Source organism: Botrytis sinoallii, assembly GCF_014898435.1.
Source record: "Botrytis sinoallii strain Bc 23 chromosome Unknown BSIN_003, whole genome shotgun sequence".
In the NCBI taxonomy this organism is placed as follows: Eukaryota; Fungi; Ascomycota; class Leotiomycetes; order Helotiales; family Sclerotiniaceae; genus Botrytis; species Botrytis sinoallii.
In genome coordinates this window covers 716,629-743,899 of record NW_024066030.1, presented here as the reverse complement: position 1 = coordinate 743,899, position 27,271 = coordinate 716,629, and the positions used below count along the sequence as shown (strand labels likewise).

Below are 27,271 nucleotides of genomic sequence, written 5' to 3'. Positions count from 1 at the left end.
ATGATATGAAAAATACACATAGAAAGTGGAATTGATCTACTGTGATTTTGGAGATACATAGTCAAAAAAAAACATGATAAATGCCAATTGCCTTTTTGCATGTTCAAAATGAATTTTGTCGCTAGTGTGAGTTGTTTTAGTGTATCATTTCGAGACCTCAAATGCTCTGAAGGTTCGACAGTGTGAGATATCAAGTGTACAGTGTTCCAATGTATTCTCAAAGAGATATGTCCAAATACCCCAAAATAACACCCTATTTTATGTTGGCAACCAGGCCTTACACGAATCCTTGATGCGTATCCCGTTTCCTCCGCGACTCATGACCCAAACCAAACGCCGTCATTATGCTTGATTATATTTCCTCGGTATCCCGAAATTTTAACCCTTTGCCACATAACTGTCATTCCTTAGACCCTTAAACACTCCATGTGTCTTGTTTACCATATTTAATATTCCCTATATCACCCCAATTGATCTTCGCCCTTTTCAATAGAACACAACGCCGTGTGTCGATTCTCGAATCGATTTCAATCCTCAAACAAACTGCGTCCCCTGTTGCACCGGCAAATTATGCGACGACTGGCCCGGTATCCTTTGCTGAGAAATCTGCTGCTGATGTCCTCCCGCATGGTAAGGTGGAGGTACCCCAAGATTGGAGTTCATATTCATATTCATATGGTTAAGACCAATATCATACTGTGCCTGTGGATTTCTCCACGGCTCTGCTTCGTAGCCTTCTACTTCCCCTGTGATATCTTCGATTTTCTTTGCTTGGCGACGTTTGTAGCCCCAGAAGAGAACGGGGGCGCAGATGATGACCATGAGAAGGGTGCAGACTAGAAGTGCCCAGTCGAATTTGGGGTTGAGGGCGAGGGGGAAACCACTGGGTTTGTGTTAGATTTGATACATGGGTGATGAGAGGAGACTTACATGAAAGCGTTTATGATTCCAGCAGGGATAATAACGCGACCTAGCCAAACATGTATAGGGGCAAATTTGGTTGTGGCCGAGGTTTTCTTGTACATTCGATGGTGAAGAAAGCCAAGAATCCATTGTCCGATCATGGCTATGATAATGATAAGGCCAAATATTTGATGCCCAGATTTGAAACCTTTCGTCTGTAATGATGTTAGAGAATGATCGTTAGGGACAGAGGCAATCTATCATACCCGATTGTAAAGTGTGCCCAGCTTCGCGCCTAATCCAACGCCTATAAGTGCAATTGCAAGAGATATGGTTTGGTTGAGAGCATGCCACCTGGGGCTATTCAGAAATCTCAAAATGACTATACCCAATGGTAAAAGTCCAACAAATACTAGGACCATCAAAACAGCATGAGCAGCGGATGAGATGGTGCTGTCCCCTTTCTCAGAGATTTGGATCGTGCCTTTAGAATTCGAAGTTGGAACCGCAGGTACACCTGATGTACCCACCGCTTTCGATAAATCCATGGAAAAAACCCCATAAGAATCATGTCTCTTGACGTCGGCGTGTAATGAGTTTGACTTCAGGGTTCCGGGCGGTCCATTTGCCCATATGAACGTTGCGTTTTGATTTGTTGTCGGGCCTAAAGATCCTCCTTTCCACGAGGTACAGTTTAGACATCTCCCATTCCAAGTGAAAGTGTCGTTGGAAATTCCCGTGCCAGCAAGAGATTCTACCACGATATCTGTGGTATGCGATGGTTCATTCTCCCCGGAAGCTATCCGAGGACTGAGAGTTACATTCTTTCCGGTGGAATCGGCATATATCATAAACATAAGGGAATCTTTCATCTTGTTTGATCCCATGCCAACAGCCTTTTTCATGCGATTAGATGGAACAATTTGCACATTTGAATTTCGAACTTACTATCCAGGAGCAGCTGCTCGGACCTGATATGCTGAAATATAGATCATTGTTTGTATTTTTCTCCGGTATGTTGAGAGCAAATGTGACGCTCGTATCATCTGCAACAAATCCTGCTGCAGTTGTTGATATGGCATTGACTATCGAGAGAACTAGCGATACTTTTCAGAAGCTGTCAGCGTCACTCTATCCCGTTGGGAAGGCGCTCGGGCCTAACAACCCCGAAGCGAAGCCCCAGCATTTCTTTGGTACATACCCGCTGTCGTTCCCAAAATCATTCGAACCATAACTTATTTAATTCTCTAGATATTTTTTCGTATGTTTGATTTCTCAAAAAGGAGATGAAGCTACAACAACCATGAAGAGATGAAGGATCAAGTTATCCTTACTTCAATATATGGGACAATGGAACATATCTATGGCCAACACCTTTTTTTGCCGCTGAAGTGTAATATTTGTCTTCTAGCCGCCGTGATCATTAACCTATAAGATCCCGCATCAGCCTACCATCTCAGAGACAGGAAACACTGCGACTATTTAACCATCTTGGCAGATTGGAATGAACGAGTGTGTGATTGGATGGACAGCTTTTCCGGGGATGCCATTGAACCTCATTGCATATCGAATGCCGACATCCGCGTGCAAATATAGCATTGATTCAATGCAATGCGACGACGATATTTCTGTCGGATTATTAATAGATTTATTTGGGTTGCATGGAAGTATGTGATTATCGAATCAAAGGTAAATCTGAGCCAAATCTCGATTTCCCAACGTTCGACTTTCTGTCCCTGGTCCAGTAGTCAAATTGCTCGTTTCCTTTTGTATACCGTTTCATTTTCTCAACCCATCAAGAAAATTTATCATCTCGTGCGACTTTGCTACCTTTGGTTATATCTTCAATGCTTTGTTCTAGGATGTTTCCAGAATTTTCACGTTTCTTGCGTCGAGCATTACAGCCAGTGCTAAAAAGCTTTCAAGGGAAGTCAACCAACAAGAATGATTACCAAATGAGATTACCTTTTCGTCACTAGAAGAATGGAAAATCAGAAGCCTTTTTGTTCGATCTGCGAAAGTATACCCGGCATGTTGTACTGGCAAAGTTTGAAGATTATCAGATGGATTCTATTGAAGTCCACAGCGACCACCGAAAACTTCCAGATCAACTCACATTGTGAAGCTCGAATGGTTCTATTTTATAACTTAGCAAGGAAGACTTCTCAGTCTCACTGGGTACCAGTGTTGCAAACTCGAGGGACAATATGGTCAGTCATCTTTACAATGGCCTGAAGAAAGCGGTGCTGGATTGCGTTGTAAGCAGGTCTTCTTTTCTATTCTCTCATCTCCTTTGAGTATTTTCTTGCTCAAGTTTGTTCATATTCAATTTTTCTGGTATTTGAAGCTATATGGGTATTTCGAGATCATGTGGATTTTGAATGTCTAAAGAATGGATAGAGATGAACATTCAAGGCTGTAGATGCTGGTGAGATCTTGGATCATATCGAATTCTTGATGTGAATGGCAACGTCGACAGTCATGTTAAACTCATAGTCAATGACTATAGTTTCACTGTCATCGGTATGGATCTAGTCTTTATCATTAGTTACTATACTGAAGTCCTCTCCATGGGTATGAGACAAGGATACAATGGAATCATCGATGCAAGAGAAAGCGCTCAACTACCAACGATTAGGAATGCTTCGTATTCGAGACGGTAAAAATCATACCGCCTCCGATTATTTATACGGCCGCTATTTGTACTGCTGAGAATGAGAACAATCCACCGAGAGAGAGAGAGAAATAAGGCCATGCCACTGGCGAGTGGGTGATCAGTCATTCCTTTCTATACTAATTATACCGAAGCTTGGTTGGTTGATGCATTGCCAGATTTGGTAGTATATGGGGTAAGGGGGTTTACGCTATAAAATGCTAATAAATTGTGGCGAGGATGGATGAGATTGAGGGTCGACTGATCTAAGTTAGAGGGGTTGAATTTTATCTGTTTGGCTTGGGATACGATTGCGAAGGCGAATGCTTTAGATTTAGTAGGACGGCACTGATGGTTGAAGTTTTGATTTCTTTAATTATTATCATGTTCGAGGAATGTCATGGTACATAATAGGTACAAAGTACCAGAATTTTCAATAGGATTTATGAATGCTTGCGAAGAGAGTCACGCTGAGAAGCTTGAATAACGTAATTAGCAGCATACTGACTACTACTGTGCCCATGCCGATCAAATGTAACTATACGAATGCGTTCACCGTAGAAGTTGCCATTTGAAGCTATTCCCGAGATCTGAAAATAGAACCTCAACCAATCACCTGCATGAAGTTTTTCTACAGTTCTAAGCGGCGACGAGGCAAGCAAGCTAAACATACCTCGTACCTACCTACATTGAATAATCCCTCCCTTGCTTATGAACTGCATGCAATACCACCAATTAGATGATCCGGGGAATGCGCCCCGAGCCTTCGAAGAAAAGTAAGGCGTGCAAGCGTTTATCAAAAACTTTGCATTGTGTTAACAATGGCTGAAAGTAGCAATCTTGGGCTTGGATATTAATTGGATTTATGGTACATCAAGACGCCATATATGCAGACTGCAAGCTCTAAGGATCTGATATGACTCTGCAGGAAACGGAATTGGTTGACGAAACTGTTAGGTCTTCTAATTCAATTCATCAATTTATTCTCGTACTTCCTCTTGCGTTCCTTTTTCTCTCTCTTTACCCCACACACCGATGGCTATTGATTTCTACGAGTACCTACGAAGTGTTATGTGTCGGACCAAACTTCCTAAATTCCTACCTACATACTTATTACTTGCCAACCTAGTAATAAACTTGCGTACCATCTTCAAAATTTCCTGCTGCCTTTCCTTCTTCCCTCTCGTACTTCAATCAACGAGTTTCCTAGTTATTTCCACTTTCTTTCTCTGTTATGCATATGTTTGCTGGCTTTGTGAATCGATCCATCTATAGTCAGTACCTCCATGCGACGAACCATCAAGTCAGTTGTCAATCTTATCTTTCTGATTGCCAAGGCGATACAAATATTAATTAATGGGGGCACAGATAACCCTTGACATGCACTGAAATTTATTGATTGCGACGCGTCGACAGCCATACCTTTCACTTCAGCGCGCCTTGATTTTCTTGGACATTTTATTTAAACCTCGAGTCCCATCTCTGCTGTGCTCTGCTCTGCTCAAATATTGAACTCTTCGAATCCGTCGCGTTTATTGCCATTTGCAATTTGCAATTTAATAAGGCTGGCACCTCGAAAAGTATTTCTTATCGCGATCTAAACTTACGAACCCCCGCCCTCTAATTTCTTCGATGCGACGCTTCCTACTTCTTCCTTTCTGGCAACTATCTTCCCATGGCTGCCTCTCACACAGCGACGGTCCCCGATACACCAGACCAATATAGAAGCAACAGTGTTAATAATACAATTGGGAGAACACGATTGGGTGGAGCCTGTAATTATACGGACCTGAATTTCGGAACAAAATGTGGATGTTATGAATTCTGGGCGCAACCTCAGAATTCGACGGCCAGCGCAATATTAGAGAATGGAGGGTTGCCGAGAGCGGAAGTCTGCGCATGCGGACATCATCTTTGTTTTCATGGTCGTAAATCTTCACAGCCAACAGAGGACCAGCGATCACGAGCTTTAAGTAATGTCTCGGGACTCAATTTGGAGTCTAATACTCCTATGGCTCAAGTGAACCGTCAGCCAACTACTCCCAAGAATCTCAACGGACCTGAAAATGACAATCTGGAACCCGCCCGCCGAAGTATCCAGGAAACTCTCGAATGGAGCCGGCTTGTACAATCTGAAACCGGACCAGAGGAACTCCCGCCAATTCCATCGCAGTGCTTCTTGCCCTCAGAGACTGCTTCAATGAGTTCGAGCCAGGCTAGGCGGCCTTTCTTTGGCCTGGGGCTCAATACCTTGAGTCATGTTCCTCGACTCAACACGCAATTGCAAGCTGTGCAAACAGGTAAGGGACGACCTATACAGGCTTATAAAACCTCTGACGGTCGAACATTTCTTGAAAGTCCTACCGAGGTATTGACAACGACACCAAGTCTGCAAGCAACCAAGGATTTCGCATTTCAAGGTGTCCCAGATGAGCAAGCTATGAATAAAACGCTGGCAAATATTAATATCAAGCCTCAAGCTGCTACTTTACCTCTACGCTCCAATAGATCGCCGTCTATCCAGGCTTCTCAGATTAGACCTGGACTCAGTGATCAAGAGGATATTCTCATGGATCTCATAGCTAATTTCGATGAGGCCGATAAGCACCTTGTCCCCAGACTTCGTGATATCATAACAGATTTTCCAAATACCAAGCGCAACCATGAGGATAGAATCGATGCTCTTGAGAATACATCATTCTCGAACACTGGGTTTGAGGAGCTCCAAGGAGAGATTGATGATCATGGTGAACGTATCAATGAGCTTGAGAATAGAGTAGAAGAGCTCGAAAAGATTAATGCTGCAGCTGACGAGAGCAGTATAGGTACTAATAGAAACCTGAATGAGTCTTTCGATTCTCAGGCAACCAAGACATCCTCTGCTCTCTCAGCGAATGCTAGGGGCCGCTCTGGTCTTACTTCACGTGTGGAAAAGCTTGAAGATAGACTCACTCAGATAGAAGCTACTCTTCCACCATCATGGGATCGACCATGGGAGATTGAAGTCGTATTCTTACCATATGGACCCCAGATGATGGGAATTTGGTCTACAAATCACGCAGTATCTAAACGCTCAAGGGCTAATAGTTGCGCATCTGAAGATTGGACTCAAACTCAACAAAACGTCTTGGCTGCTGCGCAAGCATCTCTTTGCGATCAAGGTTATTCTATGTCCTGGGAGAAGATGTTGAAGAAAAGCAATGCAGACGATGATCTCTTGATGCCGAAAGCGTGTGGTGCTACCACTACGATCAATGAACGCTTGAAGAGCAGAGGTTTAGTGAAGGTGGTGCAAATCAAAGGCCCCGATGCTCGAGATGTACAAGTAGCCCTGATGTCAGCCTTCGGAGATCTTCCCAAAAAGTTATCTGAAGATGTTTTCTCATCGTCCAAACATATGCCACCTCGGATTCCTAAATCCTTGGACAACTATCTTGGACTACGCGCTGCTTGGATACCACTGAGGAAGTTACATAAAACGTCGGTTCTACGATTTCTAGATCCTTCAGAAATGGTCACTCCTGCATTGTGGACCGTGCCATTTCTTTCTTCAAGTGTGGCAATGCGCACAAAGAGTATGCGGAGGCTCTATGTCACACAAGCGGATAGCTATCTTCAACATCATATCAATCGCTCGGCAAGATGGACTTGGCAAAAGTTACGTCTGCTACCTCGAGTTCACGATGAAAATGTTGTGGAAAGCCATACACCAGAGGCTGATGCTGCTGAAACATGCTGGGCGTGGGATGAGCGCCTCGATCTGGCTGGGGATGACGCATCATTCACTACATCTTTGAGTATTCGATTATCCCAGGAGGCAGAGGATGCTGAGATCGAGCCTAGTTCCCCATCAGACGAATATTCTGCTGTTGACACACCTATGGAGTCTTCAACTCCATCTTCAGTTGCACATTCCAGAGTACCAGGGTCGTCTCCTGTCAAACAAGACCGTTATCCATATAAACCTCTTCGTACGGCTTCCATGTCCGCACTTGCCCCACTTATCACGGCTCAAATGGGAAAACGCCGAATTGGCTCTTTCGATCGTGAACCACAATCGTCTCCCCTTCAAAAATCCTCTAGCCTAAAGCGTCGCCGTACATCAAAATCACCAAATCGTCCACGTGATGCATGGAGTATTGGTCCCTCAAGTCCGGGGATATCTACGTCGCAAGAAGTTGTAGACTGTAAGAGAGGTGTCACTCCATCCGCGTACGCTACGCCTTATAGCAATGCACCTTATGTTGAAGCAAATTCCCGTACACGGAGTTTTCAAACGCAGGAAGATGCGTTTGGTAACGCGACTTATAATGATATCAATATGGATGAAGGCTATGATGATAACGCATTGAGCGATTTTGAACCATTCGCCAATGATGCATCTGATGAGGAACAGCAACTTTATGATGTATGGGGAGGCATGGTTGAGGATATTCCCAAGGAGGATTCACAATCAACAATCAAAATGACAACAGCTGATCTTCTTCCACGAGAACCAGAAGTCATTGAAGGAGAGGATAGTGATGATAGCGATACTCCATCTGAATATCCTAGCACGCAACCTGTTGGGAGATACATTAAAGGGGCCGTTTTTCAAATTCATGTTGATGAAGATTTCGAGGATGAACTTGGGTAGAATATAAAACATATTCGATGAGTATGATCCGACGATATAGTAGAGACGAGATGAGGAGTGGATATATGTTGATTTGTTATTTGACACACAGAATATGGAATTTCTTTCATTGCTGTTTTTGAGCCTTGGAGCGTAGCGTGGAGTAGGGGGGTTGGTGCATTGGTGTTTGTTTGGATTTGTGTATGATCTTTTAATTTGGTTCTACTTTCTGGTTCTTGAGGATTTATAAGGGCTGGTGGTCTTTTCTTTGGATGGATATTGGATGGATGGATGGATAGTAAAAGTATATTTGAGAAGCATAGTTTTGGAGGCAGATGGAAGGGAAGGTATTTTGAATGAAGGAGAGGTATTAAAGGAGCGTCGTTAAAAGAGAGTCGCTTAAGAACAGCAAATGAAGAAGAGCCAATAAAGAGGACAAACAAGAGACGAATAAAGCTGAATATAAAGAGAACTAAGATTAAAAGCGGAAGATTCAAATTGGACAGAATATTGAAGAATATTGAAGAATAGAGCACGGATTTTATACGCAGGCATGGCATGATAAGCTATTTTACATGTAGATTGAAACACAAAATAGGATATGGAAATTTTCACTCATTCTTTTTGGAGGGGGGGGGAATGTGAATTTAGAGCGAGTAATTGAATGGGTGGGTGATTGGTTGGTTGCGCGAGTATTTTGGTGTTGGCGTTTGGTGTTTGGATCTGATCTTGTGGTTTCTTTTAACTGCACATGAAATGAATGCTACAAGACACGATAACCAGTATATTTTCTAGATTCTAGATCTGGGATTCTGGATGTGAGATATGAGATGTGGGATATGCTCCTAAGGTCTATCTAGTATAGCATTTCGCATCTCCTATGGCCCCTTTCCCCCTACCACACGAGCCTATTCATGCTGAAATGCACCTGTGCATCTCTCTCTCCCCCACCCTCTCCCCCACAAAAAGATAGTCCGCCTGTCACGCACGCATCAACGATCCCAAATTCGCGAGTTCCCGTCCACAAGCCCAATTTCCTATCCTATCAATTGCGCGCCTATACATACAAAACCCCCATGTTTCCTCTACTCATCTTTTCATCTAATCATTGAATCATCTACTCGCTCTTATTCCTCTCATGCGCATGTATCTTTCCATTCGCATGCAAATGTCCATTTCCAAATCCATGCGAAAACACATCCGCATTTCTTCCTTTCTCCCCCTCGAATCTTGCATTTCCCATGTCCCAATTTTTTCCTGTGCTCTTGCGGCCTGCTAAAATTAAACCTACGGGCCATGCGAAGCTTTTGCCCAGTTCTTGGCCTGCTTCTTCGGAGGTGAGGTATTCGACTAGTGCTATGACTATTTTCTCTGTTGTTAGAATTGTGTGCTGCATACTTTATTTTGTTGTTTGAATGCTCGGTGGACTTGCTAGCTTGGGAGATTTGAAGAATAAAGATGGAAGGAAAATGGACATACAGATATAAGCACCGATTCCTGTCAAAATATGCCACCAGCCATGTAATTCCAGTACAAATGACCAAGGCATTCCCAACGAATGTTTTGTATCGGTGAGAGATTCACAAAATTGATTATCTATATTCCAGAGAATGAAACCAGATACGAAGATTACTGAATGTGTTAGTTAGAATTCTGGAAGAAGATCATGTGATGTGAGAAGGGAGCATGATGAGAATCTACATACCACCTCCATATGTGACGAGTTTCTTCACCTGTTTCTGCACCTCTACATCTGCCACGCGGAGATTGATGATACTGCGCGTCTTGATGCCTACAAACGCGATTTCGATACCTATTTAGGATTCGTCAGCTGCTTGTTGCCTAATCTTAGGGTTGTTGATTACACGGGAAAAGGGGACGGAAATCGAGAGAAGTCTTAACTTACCAAAAAGTACGGGATGCATTAGAGTTTCGTCAGTAATACAGTGCCAGGCTACAAATGCAACCATAAAGACAAATAAAGATACTCCGGTTACAACTGTATATCTGAGAGACTTGTCATATGTGAAAACTCGATGGACGACAGTAGATGTGGCGATCAACATGGAGGTGTCGTCGACTAAGATTTATTAGTATAAACATCCATATGGAAAGGTATCAGGTTAAGATTATAGAGGATTGAATTTGCTTGACAAGGGAAAAGAGAGATAGGTTACACATACACCATTGTGTCCAGTCTTTATTAGTTGCGTGGAACAGAGCACTGAGGATGCCTACTGCTGCGAGTCCGAGATAGGGAAGATTCCGCAAGATGGCATCTTGACGGTTGGAATTCGCGCGGATACCTTTGTAGGCGTAGTAAACTATGTATCGTTGAAGTATCAGCACTCGATCGGTTGATGTAAAACTGAATCTCGTGATTAAACACGTGGGAAGATATGATGGCGGAATACGAGAAACGGGACGAGAAGAGGGAAGAATATACGGTATGTGATATTCGTGAGTGTATTTATAAACTCGGCGATGTATGTAGTTATGATATGATCCTGATTTCCATCAGTTGCCTGGTACATGATTTATTTCATCATGAAATAGAGAATCTCTATACCTCTTCGCAGAAACTGTTCGATATTAGTATGGTGAACGAGAGAAAATGGTAGTAGGAAGATATACTTACTTTGTTTGCGAGTTGATCGTGCCCCAGTATGGAGGAAGGGGTTCCTTTCTATATGGTATTGACGGTATAGAAAACATTTTGTACTGGATGATCGTCGTTGATCAAAAGAAATGTATGTGTTGAATGCAAGTTGTAGTCCAACAAAAATCGCCGTCCTTTTGAAATCCAAGAGAACCGTATCTTGTGAATGAAGGCCAGGATACAAACGTAAGATTACCTTGTAATAAGTGAATAGGTAAATCTTCTTCCACCAACTTCGAAAGATATTCCAGAGAAATCAAATCAATATATGCTCAAACTCCAAAACAACAAAACTGTTTTTCTATACTGTAGTAAGTGCTGTAGTAAGTGTATGTAATGTATACCTGATCTATACGAGATATCTCATCATCCTTATTATGCTCACATCCACATTTCAAAATCTGGTTTCTGGTAAGTTGGCTGTACATATGTACTCTTTTGAGGAAAAGAAAATCGCACGGGAACAGGTGGAGTAGTTTGAGCGTCATTCTCAATATGCACCAAAGGATATTGCCTGAATGCGAGTCACTATTGATTGATTGGTACGTATATATTGTCATGTTTTTATAGCAGGGGTTTGGGTGATATTGCTATATGCATTTGCATTTATGTGTTCATGCACACACGTCTTGCTGTGGACTGGATTACCTTGTGATATTTATATATTATATATTGTGTGTGAAAATGATGCTGTAAAAGATAGAAAGTTGTTACATGATAGATAGGTACATTTGGTAAAGAATGAAGATATACTTTACGTTGCCATCTCGAACAAAACCATAGTAGACCGACTCATCAACCCCTTCATCACTCCAAAAGACAAATATGAAATACTCGTAGACATCGGCAAATCCATCTCCAAATGTTCCGACTTCCCAACCAATCACGGCACACTCCATCTCGCTGACCCCATATCTTATCCTCTAACCTCGGTTCAATTCCTCCCAAAGCCATCGAACCAATACTAATATTACGACCTCTCCCAAAATCCGGGGAAATGCCCTCCTCTTCTTTCTCCCTCCCCAACATCGGAACTGCCAATCTCTCTGCTATCATCGCCACATCTTCCCTCTACATTTACTTAATCGCATTACATCAACACCAGCAGAAAACATTACTAGCAGACCAGGAACGCGAACAAGAACGCGTGCGGTTATCTCAATCCCAATCACAATCTCAGAAACAGAAACAGAAAATCCAAACACAACCTCCGAATTCACGAGGAGGATACACCGATTCACAAAGTTCGAGTGGAAGTAGAACGAGAAGGTATTCTGAGAATCAATCGCAAATCGGAAATCGAGATCAGAGACAATATTCCAGTTCCAATCCCCTTCCCAATTCAAATACACACACAAATACACATCCTCCGCCCCCATTCAGCAAGATGTCCAAAACCTTTTCTCCCTCGGAAGTCGCCGCTCACAAAGATGCCGAAAATGGCATGTATTTAATTATCGATGAGAATGTCTATGATGTTACCAGTATGTTTTATTTCTCCTTTCATCCCAATTATCCGAAAACCCCCCCTTTTTCTAGTTTTATAATTACTGTTCTCCCTTCAACCCACGGTTAAACTGACCCTTTCCCCAGATTTCCTCGAAGAACATCCGGGCGGTGCGAAGATTCTTAAACGTGTTGCGGGAAAAGATGCTTCAAAACAGTTTTGGAAATATCATAATGAGAATGTGTTGAAGAAGTATGGGGAGAAATTGAAGATTGGTGCGGTGGGGGAGAAGGCTAAGTTATAGATGGATTTTGAGAAGACGGCGGGATTGGAGTTTGGGTATTGGAAGTTTGGGCAAGGGGGAGGAGATGAAGAGTGCAAGCGAATTGTGTGAAGATGAATAATAGGGAGTAGATATCGGATGATTTTATACATGCCCATAAGACGAGATGAGATGGATTGGGATAATAGAGGGTATATAAGAAGAGAAGAGAAGATATTTGCATATATACACCAGATGAGTATTGTTAGAAAGAATGAGTTCAATAGACAATTTTGTTTCACTGACCATGTTGTTATGTCCGCTGGATCATGAAATCTACAGGTCGGTAAGCATGAATAAAAACAACGCCCACGTCAAGTGATGAAAGCAAGTTGAGTTTTGGAAAATTCGTCGCATTGGGTATTCTATCACTACCTAATAAGCATTGCTGACTTTCCAGCATGAAAAGAAAAGTCCTGCAATTATTCATAGTTTTTTCCTTTCCCATCCTTTCATTCCATAGTTATCCATGAATTCCATCCGAAAGCATCGCAATCTCATAATTCATTCTCGCAAAAGTTGTCTTGTATTTCTGTCCTCGTAATTCATCCCCATCACCAAACCACCTAACACATCAATCCTCCCAACATCAAACCCCCACCCAATCCCATCGCCAACGGAAGTCCCGCTCCCCCTCCATATCCCCTCGCATACCCCCTATTATACGGCATCCCCGGTCTTCCATACCCACCCATCCCCATCGCATACGGACTCGGTCCAAACGCACCTCCTCCAGGCATAAACGGATTATACCCATAGCCTCCCGCAGGATACATACCCAATCTGGTAGTTCCCGCACCGGCCATTCCCGACCCAGGATAATACCCTGCAGTGTTTCTCGGGGGTTCAATATACACATCCTTCCCCTGGCGATCTTTGCCCAGAAGTTGTGGTTCGCCTGTCTGAATCGCCTTGCGCATTGCATCCCGAATGGCTTGATGACGTCGATACATGGCAGCTTCTTCTTCTTCTCTCTTTCTACGACGGGCTTCTCGCTCAGGATGCGTGGAACTGGTCAATTTATCTTTCATTTTCCGACCTAGTTTGTGGATTCCAGTGGGATTTTGCTCATTGGGACGAGCGTTCTGAGAACGTGCAGGAAGAGCAGAGTCGTCGTCTGTGCTTTCAGCTTCGAGGTCAGCGTCGCTGGGGACCCGGTGTAGACCTTCGATTCGTTGGCGTTCGTTGGGTGGGAGAGAAGAGAGATATTCGTCGTCGTCGTAGGGATGTCGCCAGATGGAGCGGGGAGGGGTTTGTCGGGTGTCGACGAAGAATTGATGGTTGCTTTCTATGTCGTATTGACGGATCCAGCCGGGAGGAAGAGAGCGTGCTTCGTCTTCCATGGAACGACGGCTTTGGGGAGGAATACCACTTCGGGTTTTGTGGGGGTGGTTGGGAGTGGCACTCTCGGTGTAGGGTGGTGGTGGTTCGGTGGGATTAGACATTGTGATGTGATGTGATGATTGTTTTCTTTAGAGGTAGGTATCTCGAGCACTCTTAATGCTCGTATGTGAAAACTATTGTAGGTATCGTTGAATTTCAATCTGAAAGATTTCAATATTGTAAACCTGTATCGAATTTCCAAAAGATATATGTAGCAGTGGTTCCTCGATTTCGACCTTACCCCAAGCTTGTCTGGGGCAAATGCTCCGAAATGACGTCATTAGAAGCTACTCCTCCTGTGGCTGTTCATTATACACCTATCAAATTTCTTTATCAGTCGCACTTCCCACAAGCATAGCCATTAACGGCGGTTACCTACTAATCAACCTTGGAACCCGTGGACCAGTTCTGTGGATATAATTGTGGCGGTGCAACATAGCCAGAAACAACGAGACAAGAATCGTGATGATAGTTGTGTGCATTTCGTACTACAGTATTATGAAACCGCAATCGCAGCTTCTAGAATAGTACCCCTCACTCAATCTTCTGGATGACCTTATAGGTATCCGAGAACCTACAATCTACTTCAATCAAAGGATTTCTCAAGGGCACGCTGAAGACAACCAGTTGGCGTTATCGGTTCAAAGCAAGAGAGAGTGAGCAGAAAGTTGTACTCACTCATTATGATATCAAGGTGTTTAATTTCCTGTGCATGAGGCTACAATATGATCCAGCTGATGTGGGCTTTATCCTATCGGTTTCTTGTTGGATATGGAAATACTTCTATTTGTATACACCACCACGAATAGGAGCATCTGCAGCTAATCCTTCCAAACAGTATTGAAGAGGACCTAACGTCAGCAAAGCTTGCTCTTATGATGAGCATCCTCAGGAGAAGATAGATTTGACTATATATTATTTCCGAGATACTGATCATTTTATTTAGCACGAAATCGACAAACGATGAAGGCGAAAGATTTCTGACGCCAATCATAACGGCGGGTAAGGTGGGATGAGTTGTCCCGCCTTGTCAATGGAAGAGTAGAATCTCGATCAAGCTGCTTCATAAATCAATACCTGACGTGTTGTCAACTACATCTTGTGTTTCGCTTTACTCGAGACAGATACGCTGTCTTGTAAATTCTTGACTAAAGTAACGCCTATCATTGAATAGAGGCATCATTTCTTTAGCAATTAAGGCACCATCGATGCTGACGTGTTTGCGCACCCAGAAGTCTTCCAACCTCATGCACCCAATTCTTGTGAAGCTTTTGTCGCCTTTTCGTAGAACGATGATGCCGCGAATACTGAAACGTTTCTCTTCACCCGCGCCGATTTCGGTTGTGAAAAGAAGACCAAATGTTTGTTCTCCAACTTCAGGCTCAATACCCAACGTCAAACGAATTACGGCGAATATCCCTGGAGCCTGTTCCTCAAACATGACATGGTGGTGACAGGCTCTGAAATCTAGGTTTAGAAACTCACCAGAATTCGGTAGTTGATTTGCCCCGACGAGCTTGAGTTTGGCTAATGGGCCCGTCACATACAGACAACTTGGTTTTTTGTTCGTAAAAATCAGTCGACTTGTCTGGAATCTCGACAGATATCGGTGCATATGTTAAGTCGGTGGATCCATACGAATTGGTAAAGTAATGATCCTCAAACTCGATACCTCCCTCCCATCCAGACCATGACCAGGTAGGGAAATCTGGTCTTCGTCGTTTGGGTGGTTCTGGATGATACCAATGTAGCAATGGGACGCCATCTACGAAAGGCAATCCCCAGGCGTGACTGGGCAAGCAAACACTGCGCGAAGCCAAGTCTATCACTACCGATACTTCAGGGCATGCTGCTCTCTGTTGCTCATACGCTGCAAAAACACCAAGGAAGGCATCGAGAGAATCTTGGGGGTAGGATAGGTGTCGCCGAGTGTACTCGACAATTCGAAGCTGAAGCGCAGACACTGCCCTCTTGGTTGCAAACAGTGTCTGCAGAATGTTCCAATCCTTCATGAATGCTGCTGCATCCGGGGGAACAAGCTGCTGCAAGGATTCTTCAATATATCTACCCTTACAGTGATATAGCACTCCCCTATCAGTGAAGACAAGACCCCGTGTCGATAACAAAACGCCTTGATACGTCCGACCTCTCTGTATCCAGGTGGACGACCGTGTAAAGTTAAGTATTGACGGGAGCTCTAGTAGGGTGCACACGCCTATTTGAGTCTCCGTTGCTAAACGAGGAATGGTGCTTATCCCAGGTAGCCCACCAGCAGCCGTCTTTCCAGTAGCGGCAATGATGGTTATATAAGCCTTAGCATAAACTTCATCCATGGAAAGAATTAGTCGGTGTTTCTCTGGGTCGTCCTGTCTAATGCACTATATTGATACTTTAGCGTTTCTTGAGCCACAAAGATTTAGTCGGTAACTTACGTATCTGTCGACCCAAATAAACCTCAGACCCAGCTTCAAGGTAACCTCAATAGTGTTCTTGATCACAGCTGGAACCTTGATGCTAGTGGTGTGTGCACATCCCCAAACGTAAGACAAGGCGACGTACTGGTATGGTTTGGGTAGTGGAACGAGCGAAAGAGTCGAAGAGGCAGCCAGACAGTCAATGACGAGAAGTTCAGGCACAAACAGTGGATTTGCGCCAAGTTAGCTCTCATGTTGTTGGCAACACTCTGAGATGGCGTTTCGTATCCAAGTAAAATCCCCAATGAAAGGTGGGATTCTATGTGGTGCGGGGTCTTTTCCGGGAGCAATCAATGCAATGTATAGCTTACCCTGCCTATAGCCATAACCCGACTCAGTTTCATCGTTGAAGCTGTGCCAATTGCCGATTTGTAAAAGTGCAAGACTGCCTTGACTGCATGTCGGGGGTTCAAACAGCACTTCGCTTCCAAGGGTCGTGACTTCAAGGTTGCGGATGTTGGGTTGGTCAACGTACAACTTCTTCGGCTTATCCTCATCTTTGATGATGGAAAGAATCAGGCAAACTCTACATTTTGCAGATTTCAGCTGGTTGTGACTCTTTGTCATGGTCTGAACGAATCGTCCTAAGAATGTAACTTGCTCGTCTTCATCACGTTGTTTACGGGTAAATTCTGGGTCCAGCGGTCGCTCAGCAAGCTCTCTCCAATCCACCCGTCGACATTCTGGACATAGCGAATCATCTTCGAAAGACATCCTTCCAATTCCGGATGCCGTTTGGTGGTTTCTTCTTCACTTTATCTCCTTTACAATTATGTCGAATTTAGTACAGACAAGAGGAGACGACAAATAATCTGATGTACTGATTCTAATAGGTCCTAGACGATATTTCTTCAGGAAGCTAGATGTGTCAAAGTTGAGTCTTTGACATTAGAAGAATGTGGTAAATATTCATGGTGCCTGGAATCTTTCTTCAATGACATTTTTAACTCGGGGGGTGCTTATGTGATAGTGACCAATGAAAGTTTGTACCGAACCTCATGCATGTGTATACGCTGCTAATGATGACGGCGTTTAGATGATTGGTATTGGGTTGAAACTACCTTATTGCTTTGATTGATTGATTGATTTAATTAACGTCCTTTTCTCAGTCCAAAACTATTTAGGATAGCTAGGCTTTAAGAATCTAATAATTACTAATAGATATTTTATAATAGATATATTCAATTTGAAGAAATAAAAACGAATACTAAAATATTATACCCGATCTCTATTCAGAATGCAAATAGAGATTAAATAATCTTTATCCTCTAAAACACTTCCTTCCTCACTTTTCCCTTACCCCTAATCCAATTAAAGCATCCTAATATCCAATTTCTCTTTTTAAAATCCTAAATCCAATTTGCTATCCCTCCCTTTCTATAAAAAACAAGAATTATCCCTTTCCAAATTACCTCCAATATAGCAAAAAGTCCTTTTGCTAATAAAATAGTAAAAAAAAGGCATTATTCTTTTTTATCTTTATCTTTTTTAAATTAACCCCTTATATATCTTTATAAGTTTAATATCTTTCAGTTCTTATTAGATATGTATAATTGAAACTATTGAAAATAATAAGGCAAAGCCGAATCCTAAGCCCTATTGCCCACACACAAATCAATTCAGAAAATTCGAAAATTCGAAAATTAAAAGAAAAATGTTGTATTGTATCGATACCTAAAGTATAATATTAATTTGAAAGTGATAGTATTCTTTATATTATATCATCATAATATTCAAATGGCTAAAAGCCAAAAAGTATAAAAAAGGATTGTAATATGAGTAGAACAGTAGCAAGCTTTATATCAAAAAAAATTCTTTTAAAAAAAAAGATTTATTATGTATCATATTTCTATATTTGAAATAATAATTGATAGTAGATATTGAATTTAACCAGGGCTTTTATAACCTTTATATCCATATTTAAAACTGGTATTCAATTTTTTGTAAGTATTGTTGTTATAAAATCGTAATATAATCCTTCGCTATATCTCTAAACCTTTCTTTTTCTAATTTTTCCAATTCCATTTGCGACTCAATTTTAGCTTTGCAGACTCTCAAAAAAGAGCTGGAGGTTTGTAGAATGCACTGCGTACAGGTGTTGAGTCTTCGCATCCCACCTTATTGCTTTAATCTGGGGTTCAACCCCAAAGTCTTGTTCTGCCTTAACTGAATTCTTTTTTGCTTCATCTAGCAATTGGATGCGTTGAAATCTATTAAAAATTGCGTTATTTGATACTTCGAGAATTCATCATTTTTTTGTTATCTCTACCTAGGTATATATGTATATACGACATTTACATTAAAATACATGGCTATATGGTTTTCTACCAGATGAGATGAGGATTTATCCCGTCATCGTTGAGATTGGAGAAGATGCCACTCATGATATGAGGCTCAGAGATCACGCCAAATAACTGGCATCTTGAATTTGTATATCAGCTATGTAGGAAGACTTGATAGATAGATAGTACAATAATACAATACGTATGTTCTGAATAAATATGAACCGTAGAACCTCTCCCTCTCTCCCACACACACCCATTCCACTACGCTCCCAGAGGACACACATCACACAAGTACTACGAAACCAGTTCCAAGAAACCAATCTTCACACCATACCATCTCCAAAACCCAAACCCAAACCCCAAACACAACTCTTTCCCAAAAGAAAAGAAAAGAAAAGAAAAGAAAAGAAAAGAAAAGAAAAGAAAAGAAAAGAAAAGAAAAGAAAAGAAAAGAAAAGAAAAGAAAAGAAAAGAAAGAAAAACATACCTCATCTTGAAAAGTTCAAAAATAAGACAGACTTGGGATTAAATCCAAAACAGGATCTACGAGCGGAATTCAATGAAATATTTACTCTATGTAGGTAGGTATCTGGTTATTAATTCATATATATTTGTATGTATGTATGTATGTATGTATGGAAATGGAAGTAGGGTTATCTGGGTAGGCTTGGTAATCTATAATCTCTGATCTCCAATATCCAATGTCCAATATCCAATGTCCAATGTCCAATGTCCAATCTCTATCGACCACAACTACGAACACAAGCACGACCACAAGCACGACCACAAGCACGAGCATGACGACTTACAAGCGCACAGAGCACATGAAAAACACGAGAAAAACACAAGAAAACCACGAAAAGAAAGGAGAAAGATATACTCATTTATCATCAATCAAATCAGCCTTACTACTTAGTAACTAGGAGCACTTTTTTTGAGGGAAAGAAGGAGCAGTCAGTAGCAGAAGAAGTAGCAGTCAGTAGCAGAAGAAGTAGTAATAGCAGCAGAAGAAGTAGCAGTATAAACAAGCGAGAAAGAAGATCGAAAAAGATGAAGGAGATAGAGGAGATAGAGGAACTATCCCGTATATAAAGAAAGTACTAGACGTGCGATACTATCAAGGTATACGATTGGATGGGTTGAACTTGAACTTGAATTTTGTCTTGGGGATTGCTTTGATGTTGGGGTGGTGTAGGGAGGGGATGGGGTATAGGGTATAGATTGTGTATACATAGATATACACATATGTATATAGATTTACAGACAAGAAGAGATGAGTATACAGTGCATCGAATCATCAATAGAGAGAGAAAACCAATGGTTCAGAGAGGTGGTAGGTATAACATTGTTCGCTGTGCCAAGGTAGGTAGGTAGGTAGGTAGATAACTATCCAATTACCGGCCTTCCCTCTCCTCCCTCCCCATTCCACACAAAGATGAGTGATTTGGAAACCCCAAACCCATTTATACAACACTTTCTTCCTTCTTCCCTTCCTTCCTTTCCTGCTACCTAGTATCCTAGTCATAATTCGTGCATCCCTCCATCACTCCATCCATTGTTAATCCATAAACACGTAAATCCCGTCAATCAATCAATCAATCAATCAAGCCACGCACCCCTCATCCTCATCGCTACAGTGATGAGAAATGAGAACCCAAAGAAAGGGGAGGGAAATCTATAAAATCCCAAGCAAACAAACAAACAAACAAACAAACGACTTGAGAAGCGCTATACAAATTTGGATTGCATGTCTTATCGCTAATCCAAAAAAGCACATGTGGGATTTCTTCACTCTGCAAAACCCCTTCCAAAAAAATCAGTAGAACCTCCATCCATCCATCCATCCAACCATCCCTATGAAAACGCCAGAATTGAATTGTAAACGGTAAACCAATTTATGCCAGGTCTCCGATTTGCAAAACTCCTATAAGTTCAAGATCATCCATGACCACCAGGATAGTATTCTCAGAGTATGCGCTGCTCTTTTCCGAGCCAGACTTTATATACATCTCCTTTGCAGCAGCGACTTCAGTTTCAGCTGGGATGGTAATCCACTTAGTACTTGGGATCATCAAGCCATTGATAGAAGATGCTTGCAAATTCATATCGGCTTTTCCAAGCTGTTTGATGGAGCGAGGTGGCACGACAATATCGGTGCCACATCTCGCCCATCCGGATTCGGAGCCATACGCTTTGATGAGAAGATCTGCTCCGGTGTTTGGTCCACTGCCTAGATCTGGCATGTCGGCGAGACAAATGGCGATGTCGGATACTTTTTGGGGCGGTTTGCAGGCGGCGCCAATGGCGCCACCGGGATGGTATTTAGAGAAAACGGTGGAGATGTTTCCGTGGATTTCTCGGGCAACGACTAGAGCGAGAGCATCCCCGACGGCGATTGCCATCGTGGTAGATGTGGTTGGGGCAGCACAGCCAAATGATACAGTTTCTGGTTCAAAAGTGGGTGCTGGCAGTAAGATAGTTTTTGGTCGACGTCTAATGATTTCGCAATTGGATCGATGAGTGTGACCGGTCAGGATGATCATGGGGAGAGATGAATCGAGATGAGGAAGTAATTCGAGTAATTCAGGGGTTTTGCCCGAGAAAGATACAAGGAGAATAGTATCATATTTGGTGATTGCTCCAAGATCTCCGTGAACCGCTTCGGTAGCGTGGATAAAAACTGCTTGGATAGCGACACTACGCATTGTCGCGACGAGTTTCTGGGCAATGTAGCCACTCTTTCCTACACCGCAAATGACGAGCTTTCCTCTCTCGCCAATGGATCTTTTGATCGCATCCACAGCATGATTGAATCCATCTCTTGCGACTGGATCGGTGTCATACAGCATGGTTAATGATGATAGTGATGTAGCTTCGGTACTAAGAACATGAACTGCTCCTGATAAACGTTGAATAAAGGGTGGACATCCCTCTTCTATTTCTAGGGGGGTCAATGACATCAGGTCGTCCAGTGGAGGAGGAAGTTCGTCGCATGGTGTACTTGGGGTTGGTGGTGATGGTGGAGCGGAAGCCGGAAGGCAAGTATGAGGTGCAGAATTGAGAAGGTACACCTCGCTATTTTGAACGGGATGATCGTAAGCCATTGTTGGTATGTGATAACAAAAAGTATAAATTCAAATAAATGGTGCGTGATGATATGGTATTAAGCTTCCAGAGCCGATTGATGGTATGTAGACGATGGACAGCTCCGCTGCTTTGAATAAAGGTTCATATGGCTTTAAAAAAATAAAATAAAGCTAACATCCGATATGAGAGGTCTTAATTAAAAATGTTAGCCAGAACAAATAAGGATAGAGACTTCAATAACTTTTTTACCTTTCTAAATTCGTCGGATGGCCTTGATTATATTCTAGAGTGATATCGTGGACGTGAAAGAGTCTAACGGGCTAGAGCGTGGGTAAGAGTGGTGACTAGGATATCTCAGACGATAGCTCCACGTAATGGGAAGTTTCGGTGCTTCAGATAGAACGGAAAGTGAATCGACGTTTACGGATCATTCGGAAAGCATTGTAGAAGGGTGCCATGGGGGGTTTTGAATATAATAAGAGATGAACAAGGTTTGTGTAAGAGATGTTGTGGATAGAATCGATGGGTGGGACGACCGTGAAGGGGAGAAGAGGGGAGAGGGGTGGAATACCTTTATTGATAAACAATTTGCAAGGGGGGACCGCTTAGGTGAGGATGGGAGAGAGCACTGAATACTGAACACTGAGCAGTGGTGCACTTTAGAGGTGGGCCGTGGCTTAAAATTGTCTGGTCTTGATATCGGTATGCTAGGTACTAGGTAGACTAGTTCGTACGGTATATAGTCTGTCTGTCTGTATTTGATAAAGTCGATGGATAAGAATACGATTTCTTCGATCTAATTCGATGACCGAGGGGCTTGAGATTAGTTTTTAAATATGAGAAGGATCTTGCCGTTCCTGTCTAGACGAGCTCTAGCTAGGTATGGAAGCTAGAGAAGAAGAACAGAAGATGAATGGACTACGGATGGCAGGGAAGGGAGGGAGCCAAAAGGAAAGCCGACGATTAGACTTTCTCAAGTAGATACTGCGTACATCATACATGGTAGTAGTAGGTCGTAGTAGTAAGTAGTAGTTGGGAGGTTGGTTAGTAGTACCTATGTGAGTAATAGTTGGATGGCATGTATACTACTACCAAGTAGTTTATCTAGGTGTTGTCGGCATTGTTGTTCTTATTAGGGTAGATCCAAGTCCCAAGTTTTTTGTATTGATCTCATTGGTATCATCGATTGCTGGTCAATTGTAATCTCTAACAAGATATCGTATATCTATCTAGCTTGCACGATAAAGGATTTCTTCCGATTTGAGTCGATTGATTAGTTTCCTTATTTATCGAGAGCATAATCGGATACCGGTAGTCGATTACTAGACAGCTAAGTGCCTAGTCTCCTATGTAGTATAGATAGATCACTTTACGATAGAGACCTTTGATATCGTCGAGAGAGTTTACCTTGGTCGATAGTAGATACAGTATGGAAAAGACTGCCCACCTCACTCACTACTCACTCCCTAGGTACCTAGCTCACGCAATCTCTCTTCTACGTCGTCCCAGCACGCAATTTTTACCCTGGTAAGATGTCACTGCATTCGGACCCTCAAAATTCCGTGATATACCCAGTCCTAAGGATTTCTTTGGTCTCTAGTCTCTCGTTTGAAAATTCCTTTGTCCACTATTTCTATTGTGCCGATGCTCAGGATTCTCCAGTAATTTAAACATGATACCGATGTCTGCGCTGTGATTGGTTCAAATCGCCTCACGTACAGTCACACTATACTCGATGCGATTTGTTATAAAGTCATAGCCTCATAGAGTCCATGATGATTGATTACAAAGGAGAAAAAAGTGGAGGAGAAAATGTTGTGCTTTCGTAGTCCGGGGTTTGTAGCATTTCCGAGGATGATTATGATTGATTGATGATGGAGCGAGCTGCGAGAGTCTACACGAGTACGAAATCTTACATGCAGATGTGGAATGGGGTTACTGTGCTGGTATCAAATCATGTCCAAGTGAGATTGTGATGCCGATTGAGAGAGATAGATCGATCTTTCTACCTCCATACCTACCCTCGAGCTACCTATCTGATAGATAATTGTCTTCATCCAAATTCCGAATAGCTTTCAAATACAAGGAAAATAGCTCGTAAATCTTGTATACGGATCACCTAGTAATAACTTCTTGGCTACATGATATTTCGGGCCCTTGAGTCTTGAGATCCATCATCCTGGAGACATACGCGACTTCTCTTTCCCGCCTCCTGGATTTGTTGATGCTTTTTCTTTACTTCAGACGACAAGAATCGATGTGCTTTGACACGTGCCGATGGTATAAAACCTTCTGGTAATACAACGTGGATAAATGTTTGCGAAATCTGATAACGATGTACAGTGCAGAGTCATGGCACCTATGTGGCAGGTACTAAGACCTCGAGCTAGGTATTATCGAGGCACCTTACCTTTTGGGACTCACATGTTGTTGTCAGCTCAAGGTTGAGAGAGGTGGATGTCGGTTAACGCGTGAATTTGAACTTTGCCGTTGGCTTGAGACTGGAGGTAATATCAATATAGAAATTTTAACCATGATGATGAATCAAAAGCCCATCATGAAATTTCATACAGCATTAGCATTAGCATGAACATTGGCATTGGCATCAACCATCAACTTTTGTGCTTAAAGTTGCCTCCAAGAGATATCGCGAATCCACTTTTGCTTCTTTTTTCTCTTCCAAAGTCCAACAAGGTGTGTCGCAACATGAAATAAATCCCTTATCTTTCCGCAATCACAAAACCATCATCTCCATAATTCCGAAGCAGAGTTCCTCTCTTCTCTCACAAGCCCAATGTTTGAGCTTCTCGTCGTTCAGACTTCATTCGATATGTTGGAACAGAATTTATGGAGTTGAGAAGTTTCGAAATCGCCAAGAGAAGAGATGAGAATGCATTCATTCATTCTTTCATTCATTCACTCACTCACTCCACCACACCATTGCGACATTTAAATTGCAAGTGTACGAGAATGGAATTCTCCATCGATTGAAAGAAGGGTGGGTTGGATGATAAGATCGAGATTGATGACAAGGCAAGATAACAGATCCAAAAATATCCCTGGTGGTGTGTGATGATCACAAGGAATATGAACCCTAGGGACTCAAGTGCCGAGGGAATGTGAGATCACATGATTGTGTTGTCACATGTTTGCTGATCTCGTGATATCCATAACGTGATCTTTGATATCTACTGGGCATCTTTTGATGGCGAATCGACATGTCTGAAAATTCGAGAAGTTGTATATGATGGCAGATCTGGTAGTTCATACAGTAGATGGATGATATGGAGATCTAAGATATCAGATCTAAGATATCTATGCACAAAAAACGAAAACTATATACAAAGCTACCTCCCTACGAATGATGGTTGTTGTGTCTATGGTGTACATCAAAGTTAAGTATCAATTGCGTCTTTAGAAAGCTTCCAAAGTAACATGTATATCAATCGGCTCATAGATGTGAAGATAATAAGATAGAATCTATAGTATCATTCAATCCTTGAAATTTTGGTGTTCCTGATATTTCTGCTCTGAAAGCAGCGACTTGAGTGACTGCAGAAGGAGAATTGACGTCGTTTGCAACTTCTCATCTATCACGTTCAATTCAATTCATTATTCTTCCGATGATTACACAAACCACGAAAAGTCCTTACTTATTTCAATCTTCTCTTGTGTTCAAGAAAATACGTCCCATCAATCTTCATCGTTCAACAGATTAGTATTACGTATACTCCAGGGCTTTACAACATCTGTCAGGTATGTCTTAGATTCTTGTCCAGATACCTCCATTTCCTCATTCCTCCCCCGCCTTTTCCCTGTGTGAAAGATAGACCCGTCAACTGTGTTGTCGCGAATCATCTAGACATTCAATCTTAAGTTCCACAATCAAACTGCCATAATCTCTGCATCTTTACAATGCCTTGGTCTGTCTGCACACACGAATACTGATCTCTGGAGCATCTCCCTTCAGAAGCTCTTCGCCTTCAAAGATATACCATGAATTGACGACTTGAAGCAGATCATTTGACCAAACAGTTACTCTTTACTCACGAAAATTGATCAGTGTCTACGAGACCATTCTTCAACGTGAGTGAAACTCTCGCAGATACCCCTGAAGCTTGAATGTTTCTACTAATCCTTATACAGCACTCCATTAATTTCAACCCAAAAGCATTGAATCAGTGAGTAGTACCTTTCTCCTTCCATCTGATGGGAGCGCTTGCGGCACGACGGCCACTACACCGAGTCTACGTAATCCATCCAAATACACCAGAATTCTGAATATCCAATTGGGAATCAAATTGGCAGTGTTGACATCTCGCTTGAAACGTCTCTTCAAAGTGAAGATTTGATTTGAACTTTCAATCATTGGATCCCGAGCTCTTGACTAATCCCTTACAGTAACCGATCAAAATGGCAACTATCCAAATCCGCGAAGCTACACAACAACTTGTTAAGAGACAGAACTGGGCAGCCCGTGAGCCTGGTGTCATTGTTGTCTTCGCCATAGTCTTCATCGTCGCATCAGGACTTATCGGTCTTCAAATATCTCGATGGATCTCTCGCCATAGAGAAAGACAAGCAGCAAAGCGTTCCGCTGTCTGATCAAGGCATTCATATCAATAAGAAAAGAACCATAAAGCATGTGGATCTCGTCATCTCAAGGGGTGGGGTATAGAATGTCGATCTCAAACTTCATTGTAATAATATGTATCTTTAGGGGACTTGGGAGCCAACGCTTAATTGGCATGATCCCATTGTGTTGCTTTGTTGCTACAGGTGCGTTGATTTATCGATCCGGTTCGATAATTCAGACATGAGGTCCAAATACTTACTCTAAGCAATGGACATCATGTAACATCACGTTTTTCCCAAGTCTGATACGTTTTGATATGGGATTTGTGAACGTTTAAAGAGAACCTCTATGTCGATAAAGGTTACTTCTGTTTACTTAGTTTCGAGAACATTCAATCTTACCAAATAGTTTACTTACGGGAAGTCGAAAAATCTTGTTTGTCGTTATAATAAAAGCCAAGAAATATGGGGCGAAGGTCCCTCCGATTGTTTTGATGGTGTCAACTACTGAAGATCAACACAAGAATAAGTGAGGAGCTGCATGAATATATTTGAACCCCTTTCTTCAGTAGGAGCAAAAGGGAATTCATTTGTAAAGCTATTGATCTTCATTCAGAGCTGCTAGATTATCATCTCGTGTGACATTCTATCTCAGCTAGGATTATACTATATTCCAAATCATTCATGACGATGTCCCAAGACTTTTCTAGCATCAAGGGCACACCAATGCCTAACGGTCTCTCTAGTGAAGGCAGTTAGCTGTCAAACTTTGGTGATCATTTACCTGCAAACTGGTTAGTCGCACCGAGTGGTGAACATCATGGTGGTGCTACTTGTGTTCAATTTCTCGGCCCGCAGATCGCAATTA

The 27,271-nt window shown here is 42.2% G+C and overlaps 8 protein-coding genes across 8 annotated transcripts; 3 read left to right on the top strand and 5 right to left on the bottom strand.

The window, feature by feature from the left end:
* Window positions 1-153: 153 nt before the first annotated feature.
* Window positions 154-2,211, bottom strand: EAF02_001983 (uncharacterized protein). The gene is made up of 5 exons (XM_038898031.1): window positions 2,105-2,211; window positions 1,852-2,009; window positions 1,170-1,799; window positions 931-1,118; window positions 154-883 (listed from the first exon to the last, which is right to left on the bottom strand). The coding sequence occupies exons 1-5, from the start codon at window positions 2,133-2,135 to the stop codon at window positions 535-537; spliced, it is 1,356 nt and encodes a 451-aa protein (XP_038761723.1). The 5' UTR covers window positions 2,136-2,211; the 3' UTR covers window positions 154-534.
* Window positions 2,212-5,231: 3,020 nt separating this feature from the next.
* Window positions 5,232-8,192, top strand: EAF02_001982 (uncharacterized protein; the record flags this gene model as incomplete). The annotated part of the gene is made up of 1 exon (XM_038898030.1): window positions 5,232-8,192. The coding sequence occupies one exon, from the start codon at window positions 5,232-5,234 to the stop codon at window positions 8,190-8,192; it is 2,961 nt and encodes a 986-aa protein (XP_038761722.1).
* Window positions 8,193-9,288: 1,096 nt separating this feature from the next.
* EAF02_001981 (uncharacterized protein) lies at window positions 9,289-10,886 on the bottom strand (the record flags this gene model as incomplete). The annotated part of the gene is made up of 8 exons (XM_038898029.1): window positions 9,289-9,533; window positions 9,651-9,803; window positions 9,877-9,984; window positions 10,078-10,251; window positions 10,355-10,495; window positions 10,618-10,678; window positions 10,741-10,753; window positions 10,810-10,886. The coding sequence occupies 8 exons, from the start codon at window positions 10,884-10,886 to the stop codon at window positions 9,289-9,291; spliced, it is 972 nt and encodes a 323-aa protein (XP_038761721.1).
* A 941-nt stretch (window positions 10,887-11,827) lies between these two features.
* Window positions 11,828-12,581, top strand: EAF02_001980 (uncharacterized protein; the record flags this gene model as incomplete). The annotated part of the gene is made up of 2 exons (XM_038898028.1): window positions 11,828-12,314; window positions 12,424-12,581. The coding sequence occupies 2 exons, from the start codon at window positions 11,828-11,830 to the stop codon at window positions 12,579-12,581; spliced, it is 645 nt and encodes a 214-aa protein (XP_038761720.1).
* A 584-nt stretch (window positions 12,582-13,165) lies between these two features.
* Window positions 13,166-14,044, bottom strand: EAF02_001979 (uncharacterized protein; the record flags this gene model as incomplete). Its single annotated transcript, XM_038898027.1, has 1 exon — window positions 13,166-14,044. One exon carries the CDS (start codon window positions 14,042-14,044, stop codon window positions 13,166-13,168), a length of 879 nt encoding a protein of 292 aa, XP_038761719.1.
* Window positions 14,045-15,093: 1,049 nt separating this feature from the next.
* EAF02_001978 (uncharacterized protein) lies at window positions 15,094-17,170 on the bottom strand (the record flags this gene model as incomplete). The annotated part of the gene is made up of 5 exons (XM_038898026.1): window positions 15,094-15,408; window positions 15,530-16,360; window positions 16,415-16,482; window positions 16,542-16,715; window positions 16,768-17,170. 5 exons carry the CDS (start codon window positions 17,168-17,170, stop codon window positions 15,094-15,096), a joined length of 1,791 nt encoding a protein of 596 aa, XP_038761718.1.
* A 3,466-nt stretch (window positions 17,171-20,636) lies between these two features.
* EAF02_001977 (uncharacterized protein) lies at window positions 20,637-21,845 on the bottom strand (the record flags this gene model as incomplete). Its single annotated transcript, XM_038898025.1, has 1 exon — window positions 20,637-21,845. One exon carries the CDS (start codon window positions 21,843-21,845, stop codon window positions 20,637-20,639), a length of 1,209 nt encoding a protein of 402 aa, XP_038761717.1.
* A 4,396-nt stretch (window positions 21,846-26,241) lies between these two features.
* On the top strand, window positions 26,242-26,777 carry EAF02_001976 (uncharacterized protein; the record flags this gene model as incomplete). Its single annotated transcript, XM_038898024.1, has 2 exons — window positions 26,242-26,419; window positions 26,549-26,777. The coding sequence occupies 2 exons, from the start codon at window positions 26,242-26,244 to the stop codon at window positions 26,569-26,571; spliced, it is 201 nt and encodes a 66-aa protein (XP_038761716.1). The 3' UTR covers window positions 26,572-26,777.
* Between the last annotated feature and the right edge of the window lie 494 nt (window positions 26,778-27,271).